We start from the raw sequence: 20,568 nt of genomic DNA on the forward strand, positions 1-20,568 counted from the left end.
AACCCCGAGAGGAAAAGGTTTTCAGTACAGCTGTAGATATTTCAGCCCTGGTCCAACTCAGTAGCGGTGGTCCTTGGGCTCATGACCACAGCTCCGTGTCCTGGGGCGCCCTGCCGGCGCTCTCGCCGCGCATCCCGGCCCTGAGGAAGCATGCCGTTGCGCTGCAGAAGCCGACTGCTGTGCCCGTACCCGGACAGGCCCCCCCGAGCTCATTTCACAGCTCCAGGACATAGACAGCGCTGGGGTGGCTGCGTGTTTACAGTTACTGTCAAGTTTTTGCATGCTTAATATCCTACCACAGGCAGAAGATTCATATATGCAAGGTTTATTAGCCTTAGGATGGGGGGTGTATGTGTTAAATTTTGTTCGTGCATCATGTGAAAATGTGTTTGACTTACCCAACACAAATATCTTACTATCTCTCTTTAAAAAGAATAGCGTGATTACTCAGAAGCAAAGTTTTATATAATTATTCTGGGAGAATGATTAGAAGGGCAAGGCATTACGTTTCTGTCCTGTATATGACTGTCTCCCTTTATACCAGTTCTCGGCCCGAGCCCCTGCCTCATCCAGCATGCTCAATAATAGTAACACTGTCATTGGAAGCCCAGAAGACATCTGTCATAAGTGAAGTTATCGTCTCTTTAATGACCAGAAGAATATCTATTAAATTTAATATATTGGCTTGGGAAATCTGTTTTGCCCACTCTAAATAGCTGTCTGTCATAAATATATGTGCTCAGAGTGAAGCACATTATATAAATAAAACTATACAGACAGTATTTTTGTCAGTCAGCAAAAAGGCTCTACACCCACTATCTAGGGCATATATACTTTGTAAGCATTGGTTTCCAGCAGATAAATGTAATCAAGGTTTATGTGCTCACAGAAGCCAACAGGATGGGATTGTTTCACTCGAAAGATCAGAAGAAAATTGTAACTAATGTTGTGGAAAATTACTTTGATATTGCTTTCTCAGTACAGCATCACAATTAGGTAGCAATGTGAAGCACAGGGAAAGAATAAATGAATAGTAACAAATCAACACAAACAGCTACTGTCAGGAGTACTTTGCTCAGTGAAAGTAATGTAAGCATTACTTAAAGTTTTATGACTGTGGATTTTATACCGGTTTAAGTAGTACATCAAGGTCTTACCATCATGCTTGCTAGGACTAAAACAATCAGGAACAATTTCCAAAACAGACAGATAAAACTAAAGTACCAAAGTATTTTTATTAATCTTGTTTCATAAGTTGCACCACTTTAAATTAAAGATGACTGAACAAGCTAACAGTGAAAAATGTCCTTTTGGTCAGTCCAAAATTCTGCTATGCTGCTTTTCAGTGGAAAATGCACTTTATTGACTTTTCTACAGCTTTGCTGGTGAGATTCCAATGCCTGGTAAATGCATTTTGCGACATAGTAACTACATGGGAAATACAAACCCAAAGGCTAATCAAATAAAACTTTGCTGTACAAAATCTGTTGTCCTACATAGCTTAATGACACATGCATTTGTTCAAATCCACTGAGGGAGCAATCAGACAAGCAAATTATAGCAATATCCAATCTCCGTTAGAAACAGGCCCTTTTAGGAGCAAGATGTTCTGAACAAGGGAAGGAAAGCATCCTTTTCAGCATACAAAAAATTTGTCTTGTGACTGACAAATTTTCACAGGAGTCTGTCTAGCAAGGAAGTATGCCTACAACTCTTTTTAATGAAAGGAACGGATATTTTTCCTGTGTTCTTTAAGCTGTCTAATACGCTTTAGCGATAACTAGTATCATTTTCAGAAGCAGTGAACATGAGGCATTTCTGAGTCCACTGGGAGCTGCAAGTGCTTAACGCACATGAAAATCAGCCAAACAGAAATAAGAGTAATTGTATTGAGCACCTTTTACTCTAGGGTACAGTCTGGCTCCTATTAACATAAATAGTAATTGAATTGTGAGTATCAAGCAATTGATTACGCACCTTTGGCAGTAACAGCGTGGTTGAGTTGTTCATTTTCTAGGTATGCAGAGCCTGATGCACAAAAATCTAACACATTACTGACGGAGGTCCCTTCCTGGGTGGGGGAGGAGGGCAGAAAGCCCAGTTCAAACTTGCTTTTCTCTAAATGTGCTTGGTTGTCCCCTTCTACATTTATATCCTTCTCAAAAATCACTCCACAGCATATCGCAATCAGCAGTCAGCGTTCAAGAGCTTCGGGACTGAAGGAACAGAGCTAAGGCAGGTCAAGACATGGAGCCAGCAATGAAAAAGTGGGGAAGAGCTTGCACAGGCTGTTTTTAAGGTACCACCAGACGTTCTTTTTCTTTCAGAAGCAAGTAATTAACATTTTGATGTAAAGTTACATTCGTTAAGCTGCATTAGTGCACTTCCTGCACGTGCTGTCCATCTGTTTGTCCCCCGACATGACTTTCTGCTCACCCCCAACCTACTGGCCCATTTCAGTCGAAGCTGTAAGATGGACAGAAATCTCTAAGATATAACTGTCTCCCAAGCTGAGTGGAAAGTGGTGGCTGGATAGAGGGAAGGATCCAGAACTAGGGGCCCTACTGAAGAGAAGGACATACATCGAGCCAGGAATTACCGCTTCTCTTTGACTTGCCAGCTGACCTCTTAGTCTGTGTGTAACAGTACAGTTGGGCACAGCCTATAAGCTCCTTGTCCTGCCATTTGTTAGGAGAGGAGGGTGTTGGACATGTTGAGGGGGGAGAATTAGGTGACTGAAGGAGAACTTCGGAGATGATGGGTAGGGAGAACAGAGCAGTGAGGACAGGCTGCGGTAGAAAGGGAAATGGGATAAAAGCCTTCAGAAAATCAGTTAAATAATAAATAAAGCAATTAATAAAACAATGTGTTTTGTGTACAGGCATGATTTTAAGGGCTAGGGGACTGCCTGAACAGGAGTGCCACTGGCTCTTTAAAAAGGGGATTTGACACACCATCACGTGTAGGTCTAGCTGGGGCCACTGAAACATTACCCACCGCCACGGGTCTGACGCCTTCCTCCGTAACCCTCCTCCAGCGAATTACAACCCAGCAGGTTCATTTCAATTTAATGGTAATAACCTTCCAGAGGAGAAAAGGGGAAATGATTCTTTCCCCAGTACTAGATCCTCTGGAGTTGAGGGCACTTCATTTTCAAAAGATAACATGGCCTGATGAGGTCATGGTTTTGTTTCTAAAACCTATAGATTATAGCACAACTACATAACATATCAGGTTCTAATATATAGCTAATAACAGTTAAAAGGTGGACCTGTTCTCAGTGTTAAAAAAAAAAGCACATTTCATAGATGGGAAGGCAGGCCCTTGACAATACACTTCATGTCTCGATAGTAGAGGTGCCGGACTGATTGCTATCTTGCATGTGTTTTGCGTAATTGCAGCTAAACCAGCGAGCTTTTATAGTGAATTTATGGAGTTGTAATTTCCATATTCTCCTGTGTGCAGACTTCATAGCAGTATTGATTCCAAATGAACATGCACAGGTTTGAATGTGGCCAGTAGTTCCAGTTTTAATGCCTAACTTATTTTGCATCTGACTATACGAAAATAAATTACAAAAGCACTGAAGTGACTAGTAATCCTCTGCTTTCCGCGACACAGTGCTGATTCATTATGTCTGTAGTTTCAGCTGAGTGGCTGCTTTCAAAATTGGTGTGCGGTTGGAGTAAATAATAAACGTATTAAGGTATAGATTTTTAGTGGCATGGAAATAAGCACTTAATAAACCTCGGCACAGAAAATAGCACTTAATGTAATGATTTAAGATTTCTCTATGTTAGGGTTCAGCTCCTTTAAAACTATTAGTAATACTTTATCTTTAAAATGTACACCATAATGCCCGCTGTATGAGGAAGATGACAACTGAATAGACTTTTTATAAAATAAGTGTTTAGTGAAAAGAGAATTCTCATGCATATAGGAGAAAACACAATGACCAATCCTCTGCACGTGGGAGCATTATGAAAAGCATGGAGTAACTGCACCGGCATTTGTCTAGGTCCTGAGCTAGCCTTCATTACAGCGTTAATCAAAGAGAAAGCTCACTGTAAGTAAAGCAAGAGAAGTTGTGTGCATTTTTGTACTTCTTGAATGTCCCTCATTTAAAAGAAAACCACTATTTTAGCCCACAGTTTCCCAGTTCCCACATTAACTTGGTCTCTTTGGTTTTTAGTAACATGTTAGTGACATGGGAGGATGGCACACTTCTGAATGAAAGTTATGGAAAGTTCAGTGGAAGTTATATACATTAGAAGAACGCATCCTAAAGTATTTTAAGTTTCTTGCATGAGTTATTGTATGCTTCTCTTGCTTTGTGTCTTAATGACGCACTGAATAGCATATATAGGCAAAGGTGGATTCAGAGGCATGTATTTGCAGGAATTTCCAGATTTACAGTGGTGGAACTGGCAGCAGAAATTGATCTCAACTTTAGCAGAAATCCTTGGTAAAGGTTCCTGCATAACCAGTCAATTGTTTCTGGAAACTTTTTTTTAAGCAAACTCCCTTTTTTCCCTCTTTTTTCAGAAAGTGTTACTCAACCCCAAAATAGTCTTCATTAAAAACTAACACATCTGTGCTCAGGAAACCTCTGTGAAATATGTAAAGCATGTTAAGGAGTTAAGTATGTCATACTGAACACAAAAAAGCAAGTGAGCCAAACAGAAATAGAAATGCTAACCTGGTGTCTGCTGATGAACTATTTCTTCTGGATCCTGCAGATGAATGAAGACAACAAGCCCAGCTGCTCCAAACAGCAAGATGAAGGAGAACATACACGTCAGCCTCATAATTATTCTTCTCAGATCAGTCCAGTTTGGACCCAGGAAAAGGACTGCTTGCAATCTCCAGGACGCTCTTCACTCATAGTCTCATCCTCTCATTGGGACGTCTGGCATAATATGTCTGCAAGAGGTAAAAAAATCAAATCCCTAAAACTTAATACAAAGACTATTTATTTTTTCAAGGTAGATTAGTAGATTTGAGTCCTTGTTTAGAGCAAATAACTGATTTCTCTAGTATTTGGTGAAGGTAATTGCAGTCATCCAGCCAGTTTCTGCCCCACTGGTTTCTTGTTAATTATCAGTATCTTTTTTTTTTTAACCAATTTGAAAATACGGTGTGGTATATCATTAAAAAGCATGATATGGGGAAAACGATCATGCTGTGGCACAGAAACCCCTCTTAAGAGTTTGCTTGCTTCAAATCAAGCATGTGTCGCTTTTTATTTTTCACTGGTTAAACAATATGAAAACCAATAAGTGAGATGATGTGGGGAAAACAATCACACAAGCTGCACCTTGCATGTCACACCTGGAGAGAATGACAAGCAAATGCTTCATCCTTGGAAAAACAGTTGGCCCGAGGCCTGTGCAGCACAGGTCGCTGTGCAGCCTGGTTGCGAAGCTCTGTGGGCATGTCGCTTGAGGGATGCCATGTACTGCAAGCGAAACGCCCCTCACAGCGCTCGGATCACCTTTTTGGGGCTTGCACAAAACATTAGGTGAGGAGCAAGGCAGCTGTGTGTGGCCAGAGAGCCGGACGGGAACAACGGTTACGGCCCCCCCGGGAATTCTCTGAGCTCAGTTCTGCAAATTCTCACTGCTCCCTGTAATGCTCGCAGTGATCTGTAGTCCCAGGGAAATGGCAACAGCTCTAATCCCAACTGGGCACACTGCTTGTGTTTCCAAACCCCTCATTGAGCACTGCCCTTAGGCAAACACTTCGCTTTAAGCACAAAAACAGTCCCACTGGAACCCATGTCCATTCTGGTAAGATACTGAGAAATGAAGAAATGAAAGAACGAAAACCAGAGAGGAAAACCATTAGTGGTGCTATGTGACATTTATTGTAATTAATACAACACAATATGTATACAATATGTATTGTTATTCATTACAGTAAACGCTATGCAAGTATGCTGGTCCAGTGTTTTTCAGTAACATGTAGGAAAGCTCATTAGAGCATAGGCAGTGGAACCAGTTCCCAGAAACGTAACTGGATTTCTTATCAGCAAAGCATTTAACACAAGGACTCAGGCCGGAGATCAGCAACAAACCTCAAGGGCGGCAATCACTTCGCTTTTATTGTATTTCTGATTGGAAATGTGAGCTGGTCTAAAGGAAGGTTTTTGAAGGTGAAGTTGATTCATAAAAGAGGTTTTAAGTACAGAAAGACTGTGTAACACTAGTTTGCAGGGAAAGTGGGTTGTGGAAAGATGATGATTCAAAGTAATTATTGCAGTGAAAGCCTTTAAAGAGTCATCCTCAATGCACCTGGAATATTTGCTGTTTGTCGCAACTTCATGGTTTTTCATGGTTCCCATAACGGGTTTTTAATTTTCAGGTGTGTATAAATGTTTTAGGTTTCTAAAATGCACCAGGAAGAACACAAGTTGTGCCAACCCAATGAAGTCATTCCTGCGACTCTGACTGATGGGGTTATTTAATGGCAACTATGTTTATTCAGTTTGTAAAGCAGCCCCAAGGTAAGCTCCAGGCCAGAAACATTCCTGGATGCTTGTATCTTAAATGAATGCAAAGCACTAAGTTTTTTCTACACATAGGCAAATCCAGCTTTACTTTCTGTTACAAATTATGGAAGGCATTAGCTATAAATTTTTACAACTTCTCTACTTAAACTTTTTTCATCCCTTTAAAAGTTAAAGCAAAGAAAATGGCACTAAGTTTTTCATCACTAACAAAGCCAAATCCTGATGGGTCCTTGGATGGATCCATCTGAGTATGGTGTGCGTGTGTGTATATACGTATATGTGTGCACGTGTGTGTATATATATACACACACACTATATATATAGGATGGCTCTTTAGCACATGTGTTTATTGCATATATACAATACAATAAAATATATATAAATATAAATACATGTTATATGTAACTATGTATATAACATTATATATGGATAAAAAAGTGTGTGTGTGTATATATATATACACACACACTATATATATATATATATATATAAAATACTAAGCAAATACTAGCCAAATAGTAACTATTAAGCCCTTGCTAGGGAAGTGTGCCAAACAGGATTAGTCTTCCAAGTCATTGTGCTACAGTTGCAAACACTGTTGTTGTGACTAGACAGTTAAGGAACAAGAACAACTCTAGCTCAAATTTACTACAGAATTTCTGTATTGTAAATTGTCAATGGGTTGGATAAATGGCCAAATCCACCTATGGCAAGGCTGGTACAACACCAAAATCATACCATCATTTTGTAAAACTGTTCAGCCAGAGCTTTCTAAGAATTGTATTTGGTTCCCTAATATACGTTTCACAATTTCTAACCCATTTATGCTCTCTGCTTGCCCCTGGGGAGGAGAATGCTGCTGTGCAGTCTTACAGGAGAGGTATGAGGTAAATTTCTTGCCCAAATTTATACAGAAAGGCTGTGATGGAGCAGAGAGTGAAGGTCTCCCAGTCCCTAAGCTGGCGTCCCCGGAGCTGCGTGTCCCAGCTGTGAGCGCCTAGGAGCTGGTGGGACGGAGCTGGCAGGAGAGGCACTATCATCATTCGAGAGAGAGCAGCATTAAAACATCCACTCCCAAATAAGAGGGTTTTTGTATCTGCTTAATGCTGAGTTTTAAGGTCATTTTTATATGAATTATATCTTTGAGCAAATATGGGTTTCTAAAACAATTATTATTAGCTTAAAATGCTAAATCATTTCCCCTTTTTTGATTTGTTGAAATATTTTTGTTTGAAGTAAAAGCAGCATCAAAAAAGAAGATCCCTAGCCAGTTTTTAATTAGCGTGAGAAATGCCACGATAGCAGTTTCTGTCTGTTGTAATGTTTACATTATTGCATATCCTATAGGACATCTGTGCTCAGGATCACATAACCTTTTAGATTGGACTACAGTGTCATAAAGAGACCCCCTCAAGATGCAGCAGTGATGAAAGCTATATGAAAGCATATATTGAAAGGAGAAAAGGCCACATGTAATTACATCCCTCCAAAGAAAGACTGCTGCTTATTCGTAATTACATCCCTCCAAAGAAAGAGTACTGCTTATTCCTTGTTTAGCTACACATCTTTGTGAGGAGTAAATGTACAGAGAGTCCAAGAAGGAGAACAAAACACCAACTTCTGAGATCTTTAAATTATGGGTCTGTGCTTTTCCCATCTCTGTTCTCCTATAATTATTTTTTCAGTCAGTTGACTTTAATTAACCTGTCCTAGGAGAGCAAAACCTGGTGAATGAGAACCACTGTTATATATATGCTACGCATGTGCCCCCCAAGCCCTCCTAGACTGGCCGCTGACTTACAGGAGCAGAGAAACTCTGGCAGCAGTTAGCACCAACTGATTAATGCAAAAGAAGTGTCCTCTTTAAGAAAACATTGGAAAATATTGTTTAAGCTCAAATCATGTCATTTTAAAGATGGATTAGATAAAAACCACAAAAAAGTCTGAGTGGAGCACCTGCTAGCAGTTTCTTCTGGTACAGGCACATGAGGGAGCGAGAGGGCTGGCTAGTGCGGGCTCTGGGAGATCTGGCTGCACTCTCCCGCACTGACCGAATGGCCCTGCGGAGCCTCGCACCTGGGAGGCAGCCTTTTGTACAAATCCACAGCCCGTCTTGGACATACATGTTGGATTTGTGGTCACATACCTTAACTGTGCCCCTCAAAACGGGCAATAAAATATTTTTGTAATTCTTAGTACTACTGAGAGGCAAGAAGATAAGGTTGCAGGCAGCTTCTAGGCTAAACTCCCATTTTCGTCAGCCCTGAACTTATTAAGCAGATGGAGAACAGTTCACCAGAATGTGCAATAATGAATTTAAACATGTAACATAATTTATTCTTCCTTTAATATGCTTCTGTGGTGGGATAAAACTCCTGTATATCAATATATGTTTTCCCTAGCTTTCCCACTACTTTCCCATATCTGCTGCTCTTGAAAACAGCAGAAGTACGTGTATATGCTGATAATAATTAGCACTCAGCACTTTCCAGTTCAAAGATATTTATTAATCACTGTAATACTCCTATAAATTGTGAGGTAAAGAAGTATGAGCATCAGGTAGGAGAACAGGTGTTGCACCATTAAAGCAAACATTTTAAGAAAAAAAGCTGCACAACTTTAGGCAAAAATCATACAGATAGTTTGTGGAAAAGCTTTGAATATTTTAGCAAAATTTTCAGAGATCAAATCTTTTATTTGCACACATAGAAACAGGACTAATTCCTTCCTGCTCCCAAACAGGAGCAGTTAGAAAGATATTGCAAACTAGTATGATGCGAAAGATGTTTTAGTTGTTTAACTGAAGATACAGCACTGGGTCATGTCTACTGCGGAGTCAGTTCTGAGCATGAGTTACCTGCCGCTTCTCATGGAAAGGTCTGGGTCGTAAAAGGAGGGTCCTCAGTCTTCTGCCAAAGCAATTTTTGTTTTAAATGGAAATTAAAATGAGCATTTTTATTTAAATCTGAGAAGAGCGAGACTGAGAGTAGTGCTTTGTAGGTCTGCTTTCCTGCAGTTGCCCTCTGGAGGCCTAATGGCTGAAAATTTTTACTGGGAGCTATTTGACATTATGATCATGGATCATCAAAGAAAGGCAAACAGAGATGGTTTTCTACAATGACATTATAAAACACAAACGTCTCTGTTGTTTAATTCCTCATTGGAGATGCATTGGCCAGGCTGTACTGGGGGCTCTGTCTGGTAGCACATGGCTAGTTCTTCATTCATGAGCTGTGCGGACATCAAATACTCTCCCTAATCCACCAACACTTCTGAGTGAAGAATGGTATCGATAATATAATAATCTGCTGAGAGCACAACGTAATTCTTCAGGTAGAAACTCAGGGATTGCCTTTGGTCCATCCTGAAAAGGATCTTTCTCTAACAGTGGCCACTAGCTGATGCTTCAAAGGAAAGCGCCGAAAGCCTTGCAGCGCAGAGTGGTAGGGCAGCTCGCCCCCGGCGGGGGGCTGCCAGTCTTTAGCTGAGGTCACTTTCCGTGTACGTGGGTAGCGTATCTGAGGCTGTCTTAGTCAAACATAACATCTGGGCATGCGGCTTGCACAGCACCAAAACCAATTGCTTCCCAAGAGCTCAGTCACTCACAGAGGACGGGGGGAAAGGGTGGTGGACAAGAGCGCCCAGACCCTCCTTTCTCTCTGTCGGCTGCTCTCTGAGACGCTGCAGTAGCTGAGTTATCTGCCCCCTTGAGCCAATAGGTGCAACTGAGCTTTCACTCCCCACTGCTAGCTGGTGACCAGCCCAGCTAAACTAGACCGAAGATGACAGAAAGCGTGCCAAGAAAAGAACGGAAGAGGCTGTCTGCCTGCGTGGCACCAAGGGGAGGTGTGGGCCTGGGACGCAGCAGAGCTCTGGTCTGCCGCGAGGCACCTGCGTACTCTCCCTTCTCCGGGCTTCGCTGCAAAGTGCCCATGCAGCTCCAAGGCAAGCAAGGAGGGCGAACTAACGACGCTCTCAGCTTTACATTACCATATACATCAGCAAGTCAACAGAATGCCTAAGCTGTTTGCAAACATCTACTGATTACTAAATTGGACAATTACAAATCACCTATGAATCAATGTAAATGTCTGGTTCACATGTACGCAGCAAACTTCATTTCTCATGCTGTGCGAGCTGCAACAACTCACCCCACTCCCTTGAGTTGATAGCCAGCTGCCAATTTAGAGTGGAGTCAAATCTCACTGTTACTCAAAGGCAGGCAGCAGTATGCAGGTACCTATGTGCTTTCAAAGCAGGGATTGATGTGCTGTCACCAGCACCTTGTGTTCTACTGCAAACCCGCTTGCTGAGGAGCAGAAATTAGCTTGGACATAGCTGTATGCTGCCCTGGCTGTACCATTCTTGGGACGCCACGTAAGATGTGTTGGGCCGTGTGGCTCTGCATGGAGGTACCGGTGTGCACAGAGCTCTCCAGTGAAACAAATTCAGAGGGAGATTTTAAAAAATGCATAAATATTTTTATAAATAAAACTTTACTGAATAGAAGTGAAAAAATCTGTTTTGAATTTCAGCAGTCTGCTAGTGGATGTGGGGAAGTTTGATCAGGACGTGTTTGCAGCGGGGGTCTGTGATGGGTTTTTGTCTTCTCCTGTATTTTGCTTTGTGTGTTCTGAAAGGGCGTCATACTGAAGCACTCGCTTTTATGGGATAGTAAAATTATTTTATTTAGATTGTGTAATATGGTTAGAGACTGGGATAGTGACTGTGGGCAGTTAGCTGAATAGAAAAAACCCAAAATATTATTACTACAAGAATATTAGAAAAAGATTTGCTATTACTACAGAAATTATCATTTCTAGACACATTAGCTGTGTTCTATGAGTTGTGTGAGCAACTGCTTCTCCTCATATCTGAAGCTGAGCCAAGCATGCGTTTCCTTACTTCAAAGCACTTACAGAGACAAAAGGCCTAAAAAACACAGGGCACTACGTTTTGCTATCATTCAAGTATCAGCATCCACTCTCTGCTTTAGCCCTGACTTCTAGATCAGGCTTGTCATGACATTTACAGAAGAAAAAAGGATTTATAAACATTATTCATAACCACCAGTAAAACTAACTTTTTATAGCAGTTTTACAAGTGCAGACTATGTGTTAAAGGTAGAGATATTAAAAGTCCTATCATTCTGTAGCAGTCAGCACTTCTTGGAAATAGGAAATGCAAATTAATCCTGAGTATTATGCCCCAAATTCTCTAGCTTCTTTAGCACAGAAAGAAGTAGGAAACTATTAATCCCATGGCTGCTTCCATTCCCCAAATGTTCATCTTTGCGTGCTGGATTTTCTGTCACTATGTTCTTGCTCATATAACACTACAACAAAAAATTTGATTTTCACTGAAATACTTTAGAAAAGAAAAAATTGCTTCCAGTTGATATTTCAAAGCAAAACATTTTAATTTTGTTTTACTTATTTCAACTTAATATGTAATGTTGTTCTTCCTGTAAAAACATAAGTATTTTGAAGAAGGATAAGAAATTTTTACTTTAATCTGTTCAAAATGCCCAGCCCCTGAAATCTTCCAAAAATTCTTTCCTGAAAAAATTTGGATTCATATTTTTCATTCATAGTCCATATGAGGAAAGGAATTACACCTGGTTCTATGAAATCACCAATGAATCCAAAGCTTGCTCTGACTCTGGGAAGTCTTTGGCGATCATAAGGGAAATAAATACTCAAGTGGAGAGAGGTGGTCCAGCCTGCGCCCCCCTCTGCAGGGTCAGTCTATGTGACGCAGCGGTGGTGAAGTATGTTGAGTGGCCTGTCAGCTCTTGTCACGTGCATAAACCAGTTTAGCAGCCTGAATTTAAAGCAGAGAAAGCACACCTGCCTCGTAGGATTTTATGCAGCATTACTTTAAGCTCTCAGTCTTCCCAAGAACCACTTGCAGAGGCAGGAATTGGTGTTCCCATGATTTAGACCTACTGCCCCAGAGAGCTGGCACCTCTTCTTCCTGCAGCTTGGTGAGGAACTGCCGTGTCCCAGCCAACGCGAAGGAACATGCTGAACTGACCACCTGTGTTACCTGCCGCCCATCACGCATCAGCAGCGTTATAGTAAATTAGGCAGAACTTATTGCCTTTTAACAGCTCTGTTCTCCAGTCACTGATGCCATCATGCATCCTGGCTTTCAGCATCTCTTAGAAAAGAGAAATGTTCCGATTAGGCAAAATGAGGATTTCTTGATATGAAGAGAATACTGATAATTACAGGCCCCTCTTTTGCTCACATATACATGAATGCACGTTCTGCAAAAAGCAGAAAAGAGGTGTTTAGCAGATTTTCTCTTACTCTAGTGGAAACTGGTTTGTCAGGTATCAATGGATCGAATTCTACTCTGTTATGTCTACCGTTTCTCCCTTTGGACGTGTGCACCACTAGAAGGTGTATTAACTCGTGAAGGTATATAACACACCAAAACCTGAGCTTTAGCGTAACTGCAAAGAGCTATGAAACTTCTTTATGCTGCTGTAAGTGGAAGTCAGAGCGCTAAGACACGACCCCTCTTTCCCATACCAAACCCCCTTGCAAAAGCTACTCCTCTCATTTCCATTGCATGCTGCAACATGAAGCAGGCACTTCTGGTTTCCACTTTCACGTGCAGTTTAAGACCAAAAGAGACAGCATTCAGTAAACAACCAAAATAATCCTTTCAAAGGCAAGAAGACTTATTTTCTATCTTTCTGGGTGCAAATTGTAGCGGGAGTTGTGTCACTAATCTCTTCAGTACTGCGGTAGATCATTAGCAAGTTAATATACACAGCTGTCAAGAACCTTGAGGGGTTCTAATACTATGTCTAGGCCAAAAATATAATCTCTAAAGCAGTTTGAATTTGCAATGAAAAGAAGGCTTCTTTACTTTGTTTCAAATTAACATCTCACAGGAGCTGTACAGGGACAGTGTAAATAGTCAGTGTAAATAATGAACTTTTTGGCCTTCTGGCTTTTTTCAGCACCAGAATGGAAATGACACAACTCAGGTGGCAGACCTGCTAGGTCCCAGCAGCCTGCCCTGCCAGGCTGTGCTGGCAGCATGATTTACACGGATATTGTCCCACCTACAGTATTTCAGACAGAAGACTGCGCTGAATGCAATGGACTCGGTTGTAAAATGCAGTAGAAAGGGTCTTAATTTTTCAGCAGCCCACTTGGATGTAGTTAGGACCCAGGCAGAAAGCACTCTGCTCCCACCCCTGCCCCCCAATGTGTTTTTTTTAAAGCAACTATCACATTTTCCGAAGGGTTTTTTAGATGACTGCACAATTGTATGACAGGGATGATTGCACTTCACTGAAATATTCTTCTTCAGATCTCCTAGAGGTGCTTCACTCATCTCTTCTGTAGGTTTCTTAGCTATTGTAAATAAAAATGCCATCTTTCAGAAGGTACAAACGCACCTGGAGTAAGCTGGACTTCCAGAGGTGCCCAAGCAAGTAATTATCCTATGCAAATTCCCTCCTTTATGTCAGTATTAAGCAAACGTACATTGAGGTTTGCTTCTACAGATTAATTTTTCTGTGAAGTTGTTGATATTGTCGTGGGAAGAAAAAAGAGGATAGAGCTAAAAGATTTTATGATTTGCTGTTTAGAGATACATATTTTTATATATATATATATATCTGTAGTGGAACAATATGTTCCTAACCGTTGGGTAAATATTTTATTCGCATGCCAAACCTCTTGACATCATGAGATTTTAAGCAGTTTTTACAACAGCAGTTTGGAGTGCTTTTATGTATGGGAGAGGGGGGCCTGCCTTCCAATGTTATGGCTTTACTTTGTGCCGTATGTAACGTGGTACATGTAATATGTATTGTATACATGGTACATGTATATATGTATCGCCTACATCCTAGGAGATGAAATTATTTTAAGTGGAGATCCTTTTCTGAGAGTCTTAAGCCAGAAAGGAGGACATGAAAACTGTAGAACGGTCCTCGTAAGCTAGGAATTGAAAACCCTTGTCATAAGCGAGGGTGGTTTTAATTCTGCGCTTGAGGAAACGAAACACAACAAAATTTCTGCAAAAGCAGAAAGAAAACAGCCTGCTGGCTCACACTGTGTCTAGTTCATTGTGATGCTACTATGGTTACTTCAGGAAAAAGAAAATAGCCTTCATAACCCTGAAACCCAACACGCTGCTGCGGCAGCTGAGTGGGTTCCTTTATTGACTAAAGCAATTTTCGTAACTGTGTACATCTGACTGTTTTCACCTAATACCAGCTCTCTTAATCCTTGCAGCCATGATGACTAATTTGTTTCTTATTGAAATTTTACAAATGCTTTCTCCCTAATGAGAGATTCGCCATCTGTTTAGTCAAGGTACTTTTTCACTTAGATTGCGCACGTATGTCAGAGATAAGTTATTTCCTATTGTTCTTGATTTGGGCAGTTGCAACAAAGTAGCTAATTAAAAGGAGATATTCTGTAAGTAGACCTAGTTGGAAAACCATATTTTTCTTCTCTAAAATGCCTGCTATACTTTCTTTCCATCTGAAAAATTTCCCTCATGATATACTGCAAAACAAACTGAAACAAATATTTTCATTTTATTTTGAAGTGCAATTTCTGCACCAAGTGAAATAGAATTTCTGTTTTGAATTAAGCCATGAGTAGCCATGCGATTGCCCTGTATCAAAGGAAGCTGCACTGACTGCTGACGGATTAGCTGGTGTGAGCATGCAGAGATGTGGCCGTATGTGACCGCAGCTGGATGGGCTGGAGGTGTGCAGCGGGGCCAGAGCCCCTCCGCCTCACCTGCCGCCTGGGAGCAAGGGGAGAAGTCCCAAGGCAGGCGGAGAGAGCTCCTAGGTGTAGGGAGGAAAAATATCGTTTGAGCTTTGTCAGCACTTAAAGAGGAGCGGGTTGTTCACTACATGAGGGAGTGGAAGGTTTGCGTGTGATGCACGTCCGGGTTGTCCTTACCTGCACGCTCCCATACACCTGAATTTCTGCTGTTCTGAATTTCAGTGCAATTGGAGGAAATGCATGGATTTAGAGCAACTAGTCAGCCTTTTAAATGGAAGCGGATTTTCAGTAGTGAGCTATAATGAGCACCTTGAATAGCTATCAACTCTCCCTTTACATCTGTTCTGCAAAGCTAGTAGAAGGGGAGAATATTACTATTTGATTTGCTATTATTCAATTATTTTTAAGAACCTCTTGTCAGATTTGTAATAAGAACAGATAAGGCAACTAGCTGCTAGGCATACTTTTGTGCTGTAAATATTGGAGATCATTAAACGTCACCCGGAAAGTTGCTGTTGTTACGTTGATACCCTATAGGAACGGATGTATTCTATTGACTCAGTGCATTTGACATCAGGCTCAGTTTTGCAACTGTTTTTCAGCTTCTGTATGTGGCAAATCTCGCTTTGTCCTTTCCTCCCCCTTTTTGCTGTAATGTAGAGAGGCATAGTGATGCTCCCAAAGGCGGACCTCAGTTTGTCAAAGATGTCTGTGATGCGAAAGAATCTTTCTGGGGAGGAAAAAAGGGTATTCTGGTATTCCTTGCCACGGCGCCAATGATTTGGCTCTACTGTCAAGGCGCTTACTGGTCAATTAGCTTCAGCTAACTAACTGAGAAGATAATATAAAAGAGGGGGTTCTGTAACTTTGCTGTTCGGAGTGCTTATCCCTGTATCGGAGGGGGTTATTTTCGCGCCAGGAGCTGGCTCCAACGTTGTTCCCGCGTGTGCGCAGTCTCGCCTGGCGGCTGGCTCTGCTCAAGAAGTCTGACAAGTCTTTGTGGCTGGAGGAGGAAGATATTACTGCCAAGAGTGAATATTTGCGTTCATTATTGAAATTGTGGCATCCACTTTCAAGAACATGACTGAAGCCCAGAGAAACTAATGTTAGTTTTCTGATGTCAGTTGCATTTAATGGTTCTGTAAAAGGTGCCAGAAGAACTGGGTTTCGACTACTGGAGATACCGTGTTACAAGTCACCAGCAGTAAAGGAAAGTTAAGACTAAATAGGTGGGGAGATTACTTGCTGGAGTAAGACTTGATAGGACGAACTTCAGAGAGTCTGCATACACAGAAGCATCAGTATTTGTCCTGCCACCAATAGTATGTAAAGTTTATCTTTTTTTTTTCATGCTTCTTATCAATCTAATATCTGGATGCTTCACAGTCTTCAGAGTTTTTTCTTACAACACTTCTCCGACGGATAGAAGTAATTGCATCTTTTTTGTTGTTTTTTTTTCATGTAGGGATGCACTGTTGCACAGGGAGGAGGTACATGCTTTGCCCAAAGTCATTCACAGTATTTCCTGTAAAAGCAATAGCTGATGCTGATTTTCTAATGCTGTAGGTAAAGGCCGTTATCATGAATTCACTGGTGGTAGTTGAAGCTAAACTTATCCAAATATTTTTATATGTGTGTATACACAAACATTGAACAAATATTTGTCTTTTAAATACAAAAAGCATATGGGGAAAAATGTGTATCTGAGGGAGTATTTCCTACTGGAAGTACTACTAGGGTAGTATCTCTATTGATCTGCTCTAATTCCACAAAGCTTGAAGAACCTTGAAAAAAAAAGCAAATGGTATTGTAATGCAAAAGGTGACCCGTAAAAAGTGAAGGCTAGAGTCAAGGGAGCAGGAGTCTGCTAGATGCTGAAGGTCTTGTTTCACACCTGCAACCTGCTGAGCACTGCCGCTCTCATAGCAATTAAGGGACATCTAACTCTTTGCCGTTCTGCATCATGTCTGGCAGAAATATGGTTCATGTTAGAGTGACTGCTTAACTTTGGATTCTGTTGGCTAAAGCACTGCAATATTGCTTTTGGACTTTAATTTTCTGATGATAGCAATTGCCTGAACGGTACCCATTTGTACTCCCTGACATCACTGGGGTCGCCTACAGTAAATGAATTGTGTGCTATCTTAAAGGTCTTGTTACAGAGTTCTTGTATCTGTGTGCGTTTATCGTTCCACACATACAGCTTGATGGAAAAAATTTAAACATCTGCATTTTCAGGTCTTTGGTTTCCTTAAGCTTTCCTTAAGCTCATAGACTTAACAGTTCTAGCAGCATAGAAAATAGGGCCAAACGGGCTCAGCAGTTTTTCTGCTTTGTCTCCACCGTAGGTTATCCCCAGGATAATCTAAAGAAACTACACTTAAACTAGCGCTAAAAGATTTTTATCTACTCTGTCCACAACAAGACCAACCACAGAGATTGCACAGCCTCCTAAGAATTTTTAAAGAAATGTGTATTTTTATAGTAATTTCTGCTTTTATCACCCCATAATTATTTCATGAAGAAACTACGGAAGCATGCTGTGTTTAGCCAGGACGACGGCAGAGTGCGGCGAGCCAAGCAGGCCCCGAGGCTGCCCCGGTGCCCCAGCACCAACGGCTCTCCCCTGCCGTGTTTCATCCCAAGCAGCATGATGCAGAGACGAAGTGCAAGTCCTGGTTCCATCAAGTTCAGTTGCAATATTGTGTCCATAAGTCCAGAAAACCACCTCCTGCTCAGTCTGATGGTGGACAGCTTCTTAAATCTTTCTCTTTCACAAAATATTCCTACAAAAACACAAATTTGCCCATCCCCCTGCAAACTCCAGCAGTACAAAAATCCTCCAAAGCCTTTTTCTGATTATTTGTCCTTGCTGTGCTATCCACTAGTGTGTCATGGTTTCTCTTCGGATACTTTCAAGAAGTATTTCAGAGATACCGTATTCCCCAGTGAAGCAGATGGAAACATTTACAGCTGGAGCTCAGAGGCTCTCCTTCTGCCTCCAGCTCTTGGGAATTAACCTTGCCTGATCTGTGTGAGCACTTTTTCACGCTGAACCATCCCACAACTGAAAGAAATTGCTAAGCCCACAGTGCATAAATATTTGTATTAAGTTAGCCAAATTTAAAATCAAGACCTTAAAAATAAAATAGTTACTGACCTTTTAGCTCATATATAATTAAAACCAGTTCTAATGTTGTGCCTATAAATAATAGATAGCTGTTTTCACAGATCAATGCCTTCTCCTGCTTTTTATAAGAAACATTTTTAAGTAAAATTATTGTGCCTTTAAGTTTAATAGGAAAATTTGATGTGTTAGCAACTATAGGTTGATCTCTGTACATTTTTCAATTGTAAATTGCACTTTAAAAATGCAAACAATTATTAATATTGATTTGGACTAAAACAATATTGAATTTCAATATATTTCTGGCTCTTTTATGAATTACCCTGCAGAGCCTGTGTGATTATGATGAAAGAGTATTTGCACGCTCAATTTCTTTTTAGCAAGAAACCTTGAAGAGTGCAAGTTGTGTTCAGGCTGATAATGATAAACCTATACATTCAAGGAAAATAAGACTACCTTAAAAAATCTCAACTGAAGCATAAAAAATTAATATTTCATCCTATGTATGCAGTTCTTATATCATGCTTGCTGAACTTTTGTTATTAACAAATACTGAGAATTTAGTCAGAATACATATCATCGCCTGAGACCTCAGTTTTGCTTATGCCTCACGTGCAATCATCAAATGATGTCAATCCATCATTCCAATTTCCTGTGACTAAGTAAAGAGAAGAATATATTCATGTCCTAGAATGCTGTAATGCGCCAATTTATTTAAGTGCCATTAAATCCATGTTTCTGTTCTGCAGCTGGCACAAACAATTCATAGCTCTGTTGCTACAGGTTTTTGAGCCTTTCCTCCAATCTCAGCAATAATCTCCAGGCCTGTTTGCCACCTGCTGACTCAGGTATCCTCGCGTGTCCCTAGCGGCCTCCTCTCGGGACCAGGCGCTGCCCAGCGGCCCGGCCGCACTGTGCTCAGCCCGGGGCGCTCCAGCTGCACCCGTCGCTGCATGAACTGCGGGTGCTCCCCGGCGCGCGCTGAGAGCTGTCTGCACCATGCAGACCCCTTCCTCTGGGGGGAAAAAGATATCAAAGTGAGATGTTTGTAGAAATGCAGTTTCAGAAAAATTTAATTTATAGGGACATTCAGTGGCGCTTTTTTTTTTTTTTGGCTGGTAATCCATTCGAAAAATGTTGTGCAGAAAATTTTTGGGGTGCTGAGGGTTTTCTAGGCTTGCTGAGGAGCCTAACTCTCCCCGCTTCATCCTCTTCCCTCTCCCTGCCCGGCCATGTGAGCGCCCAGGGACCGAGCGCTGGGCACTAGCGACCTCCAGCAGCCTGCCGGGAAAGGGGCTCTTAAATTCACTTTTTGCCCCAAGTGGAATCCACAAGAGCAAGGAAGGCAGCAGCCAGAGAAGCCATCACTTGGATTTTCCGAGAGAGAAATATACTTTGCCGAACTTTATATTTCCACATAGAAAACTTCAGTTTACTGAAAAGGGCATTTTCTTACTGAGAAATCATTCTGCTGGAAAATTCCCCAACCAGCTCTTTTTCTGGAACTTACTCCCACATAGACTGAAAATAACCCAAACTTGGTGACTTTCCAGTCATGTTACAAAAGCCCGTGTTTTGCTGGAGTCTCTGGAGAAGGCTGGAGGTGTGCTGCGTCGCGTCTGGAGGGGCAGCGAGCTCGCTGGCCAAGTTTCTGCAGCACTGCTTTGAGGGCTGCTGAGCCTTAATTCAATTGCATGTAATGAATGATTAATCATATTAAGGCACTTAACCTTGAATAGTGTTGTACTTATAAATAAAATAAAATCCAGAAAGCGTTTATGACATTTAATATTTCTAAACTTCATTATTTTGGAAAGCGTGATTCAAGCGTTTTGAGCACTTGAAATCGATAAGCCAGAAAAATGAAATGAAGCATGATTTTTCTTTATTGTACATGACATAGGTATCTGCTAGTATAATTTCACCACCTATGAATAGAGTAGTAGGGTACCTACAAGCAAATGCCTTTGTGTTCCCTCATTTCACAGGTAATCTTGTTTCACAGTTTTATGCTCAGGTTCCCATAAAACTATAGTTACCTCTCACTGTTATTTCACGTTGTAATAGGATTGCGGTTTTGGTTAAAACCAGTCGGTTTGCTTTGTCGAAATGGCTTTTTAACACAGTGGTAGCTTTCAGAAGATGGATTCTTTTGACCT

At 41.2% G+C, this 20,568-nt stretch overlaps 1 protein-coding gene across 2 annotated transcripts in view; it reads right to left on the reverse strand.

Annotated features, from left to right (window-relative positions):
• The window catches only part of CHST8 (carbohydrate sulfotransferase 8), a 186,647-nt gene that overhangs the window by 141,008 nt on the left and 25,071 nt on the right, over positions 1-20,568 (reverse strand). For both annotated transcript variants that reach the window (XM_068955613.1, XM_068955614.1), the window contains exon 2: positions 4,700-4,923. In XM_068955613.1, the coding sequence (XP_068811714.1) occupies positions 4,700-4,808 (109 nt within the window). In that variant the 5' untranslated portion in view covers positions 4,809-4,923. The remainder of the gene's footprint in view (positions 1-4,699; positions 4,924-20,568) is intronic.

The sequence above is a fragment of the Struthio camelus genome, chromosome 10 (genome assembly GCF_040807025.1).
Source record: "Struthio camelus isolate bStrCam1 chromosome 10, bStrCam1.hap1, whole genome shotgun sequence".
NCBI classification, from domain to species: Eukaryota; Metazoa; Chordata; class Aves; order Struthioniformes; family Struthionidae; genus Struthio; species Struthio camelus.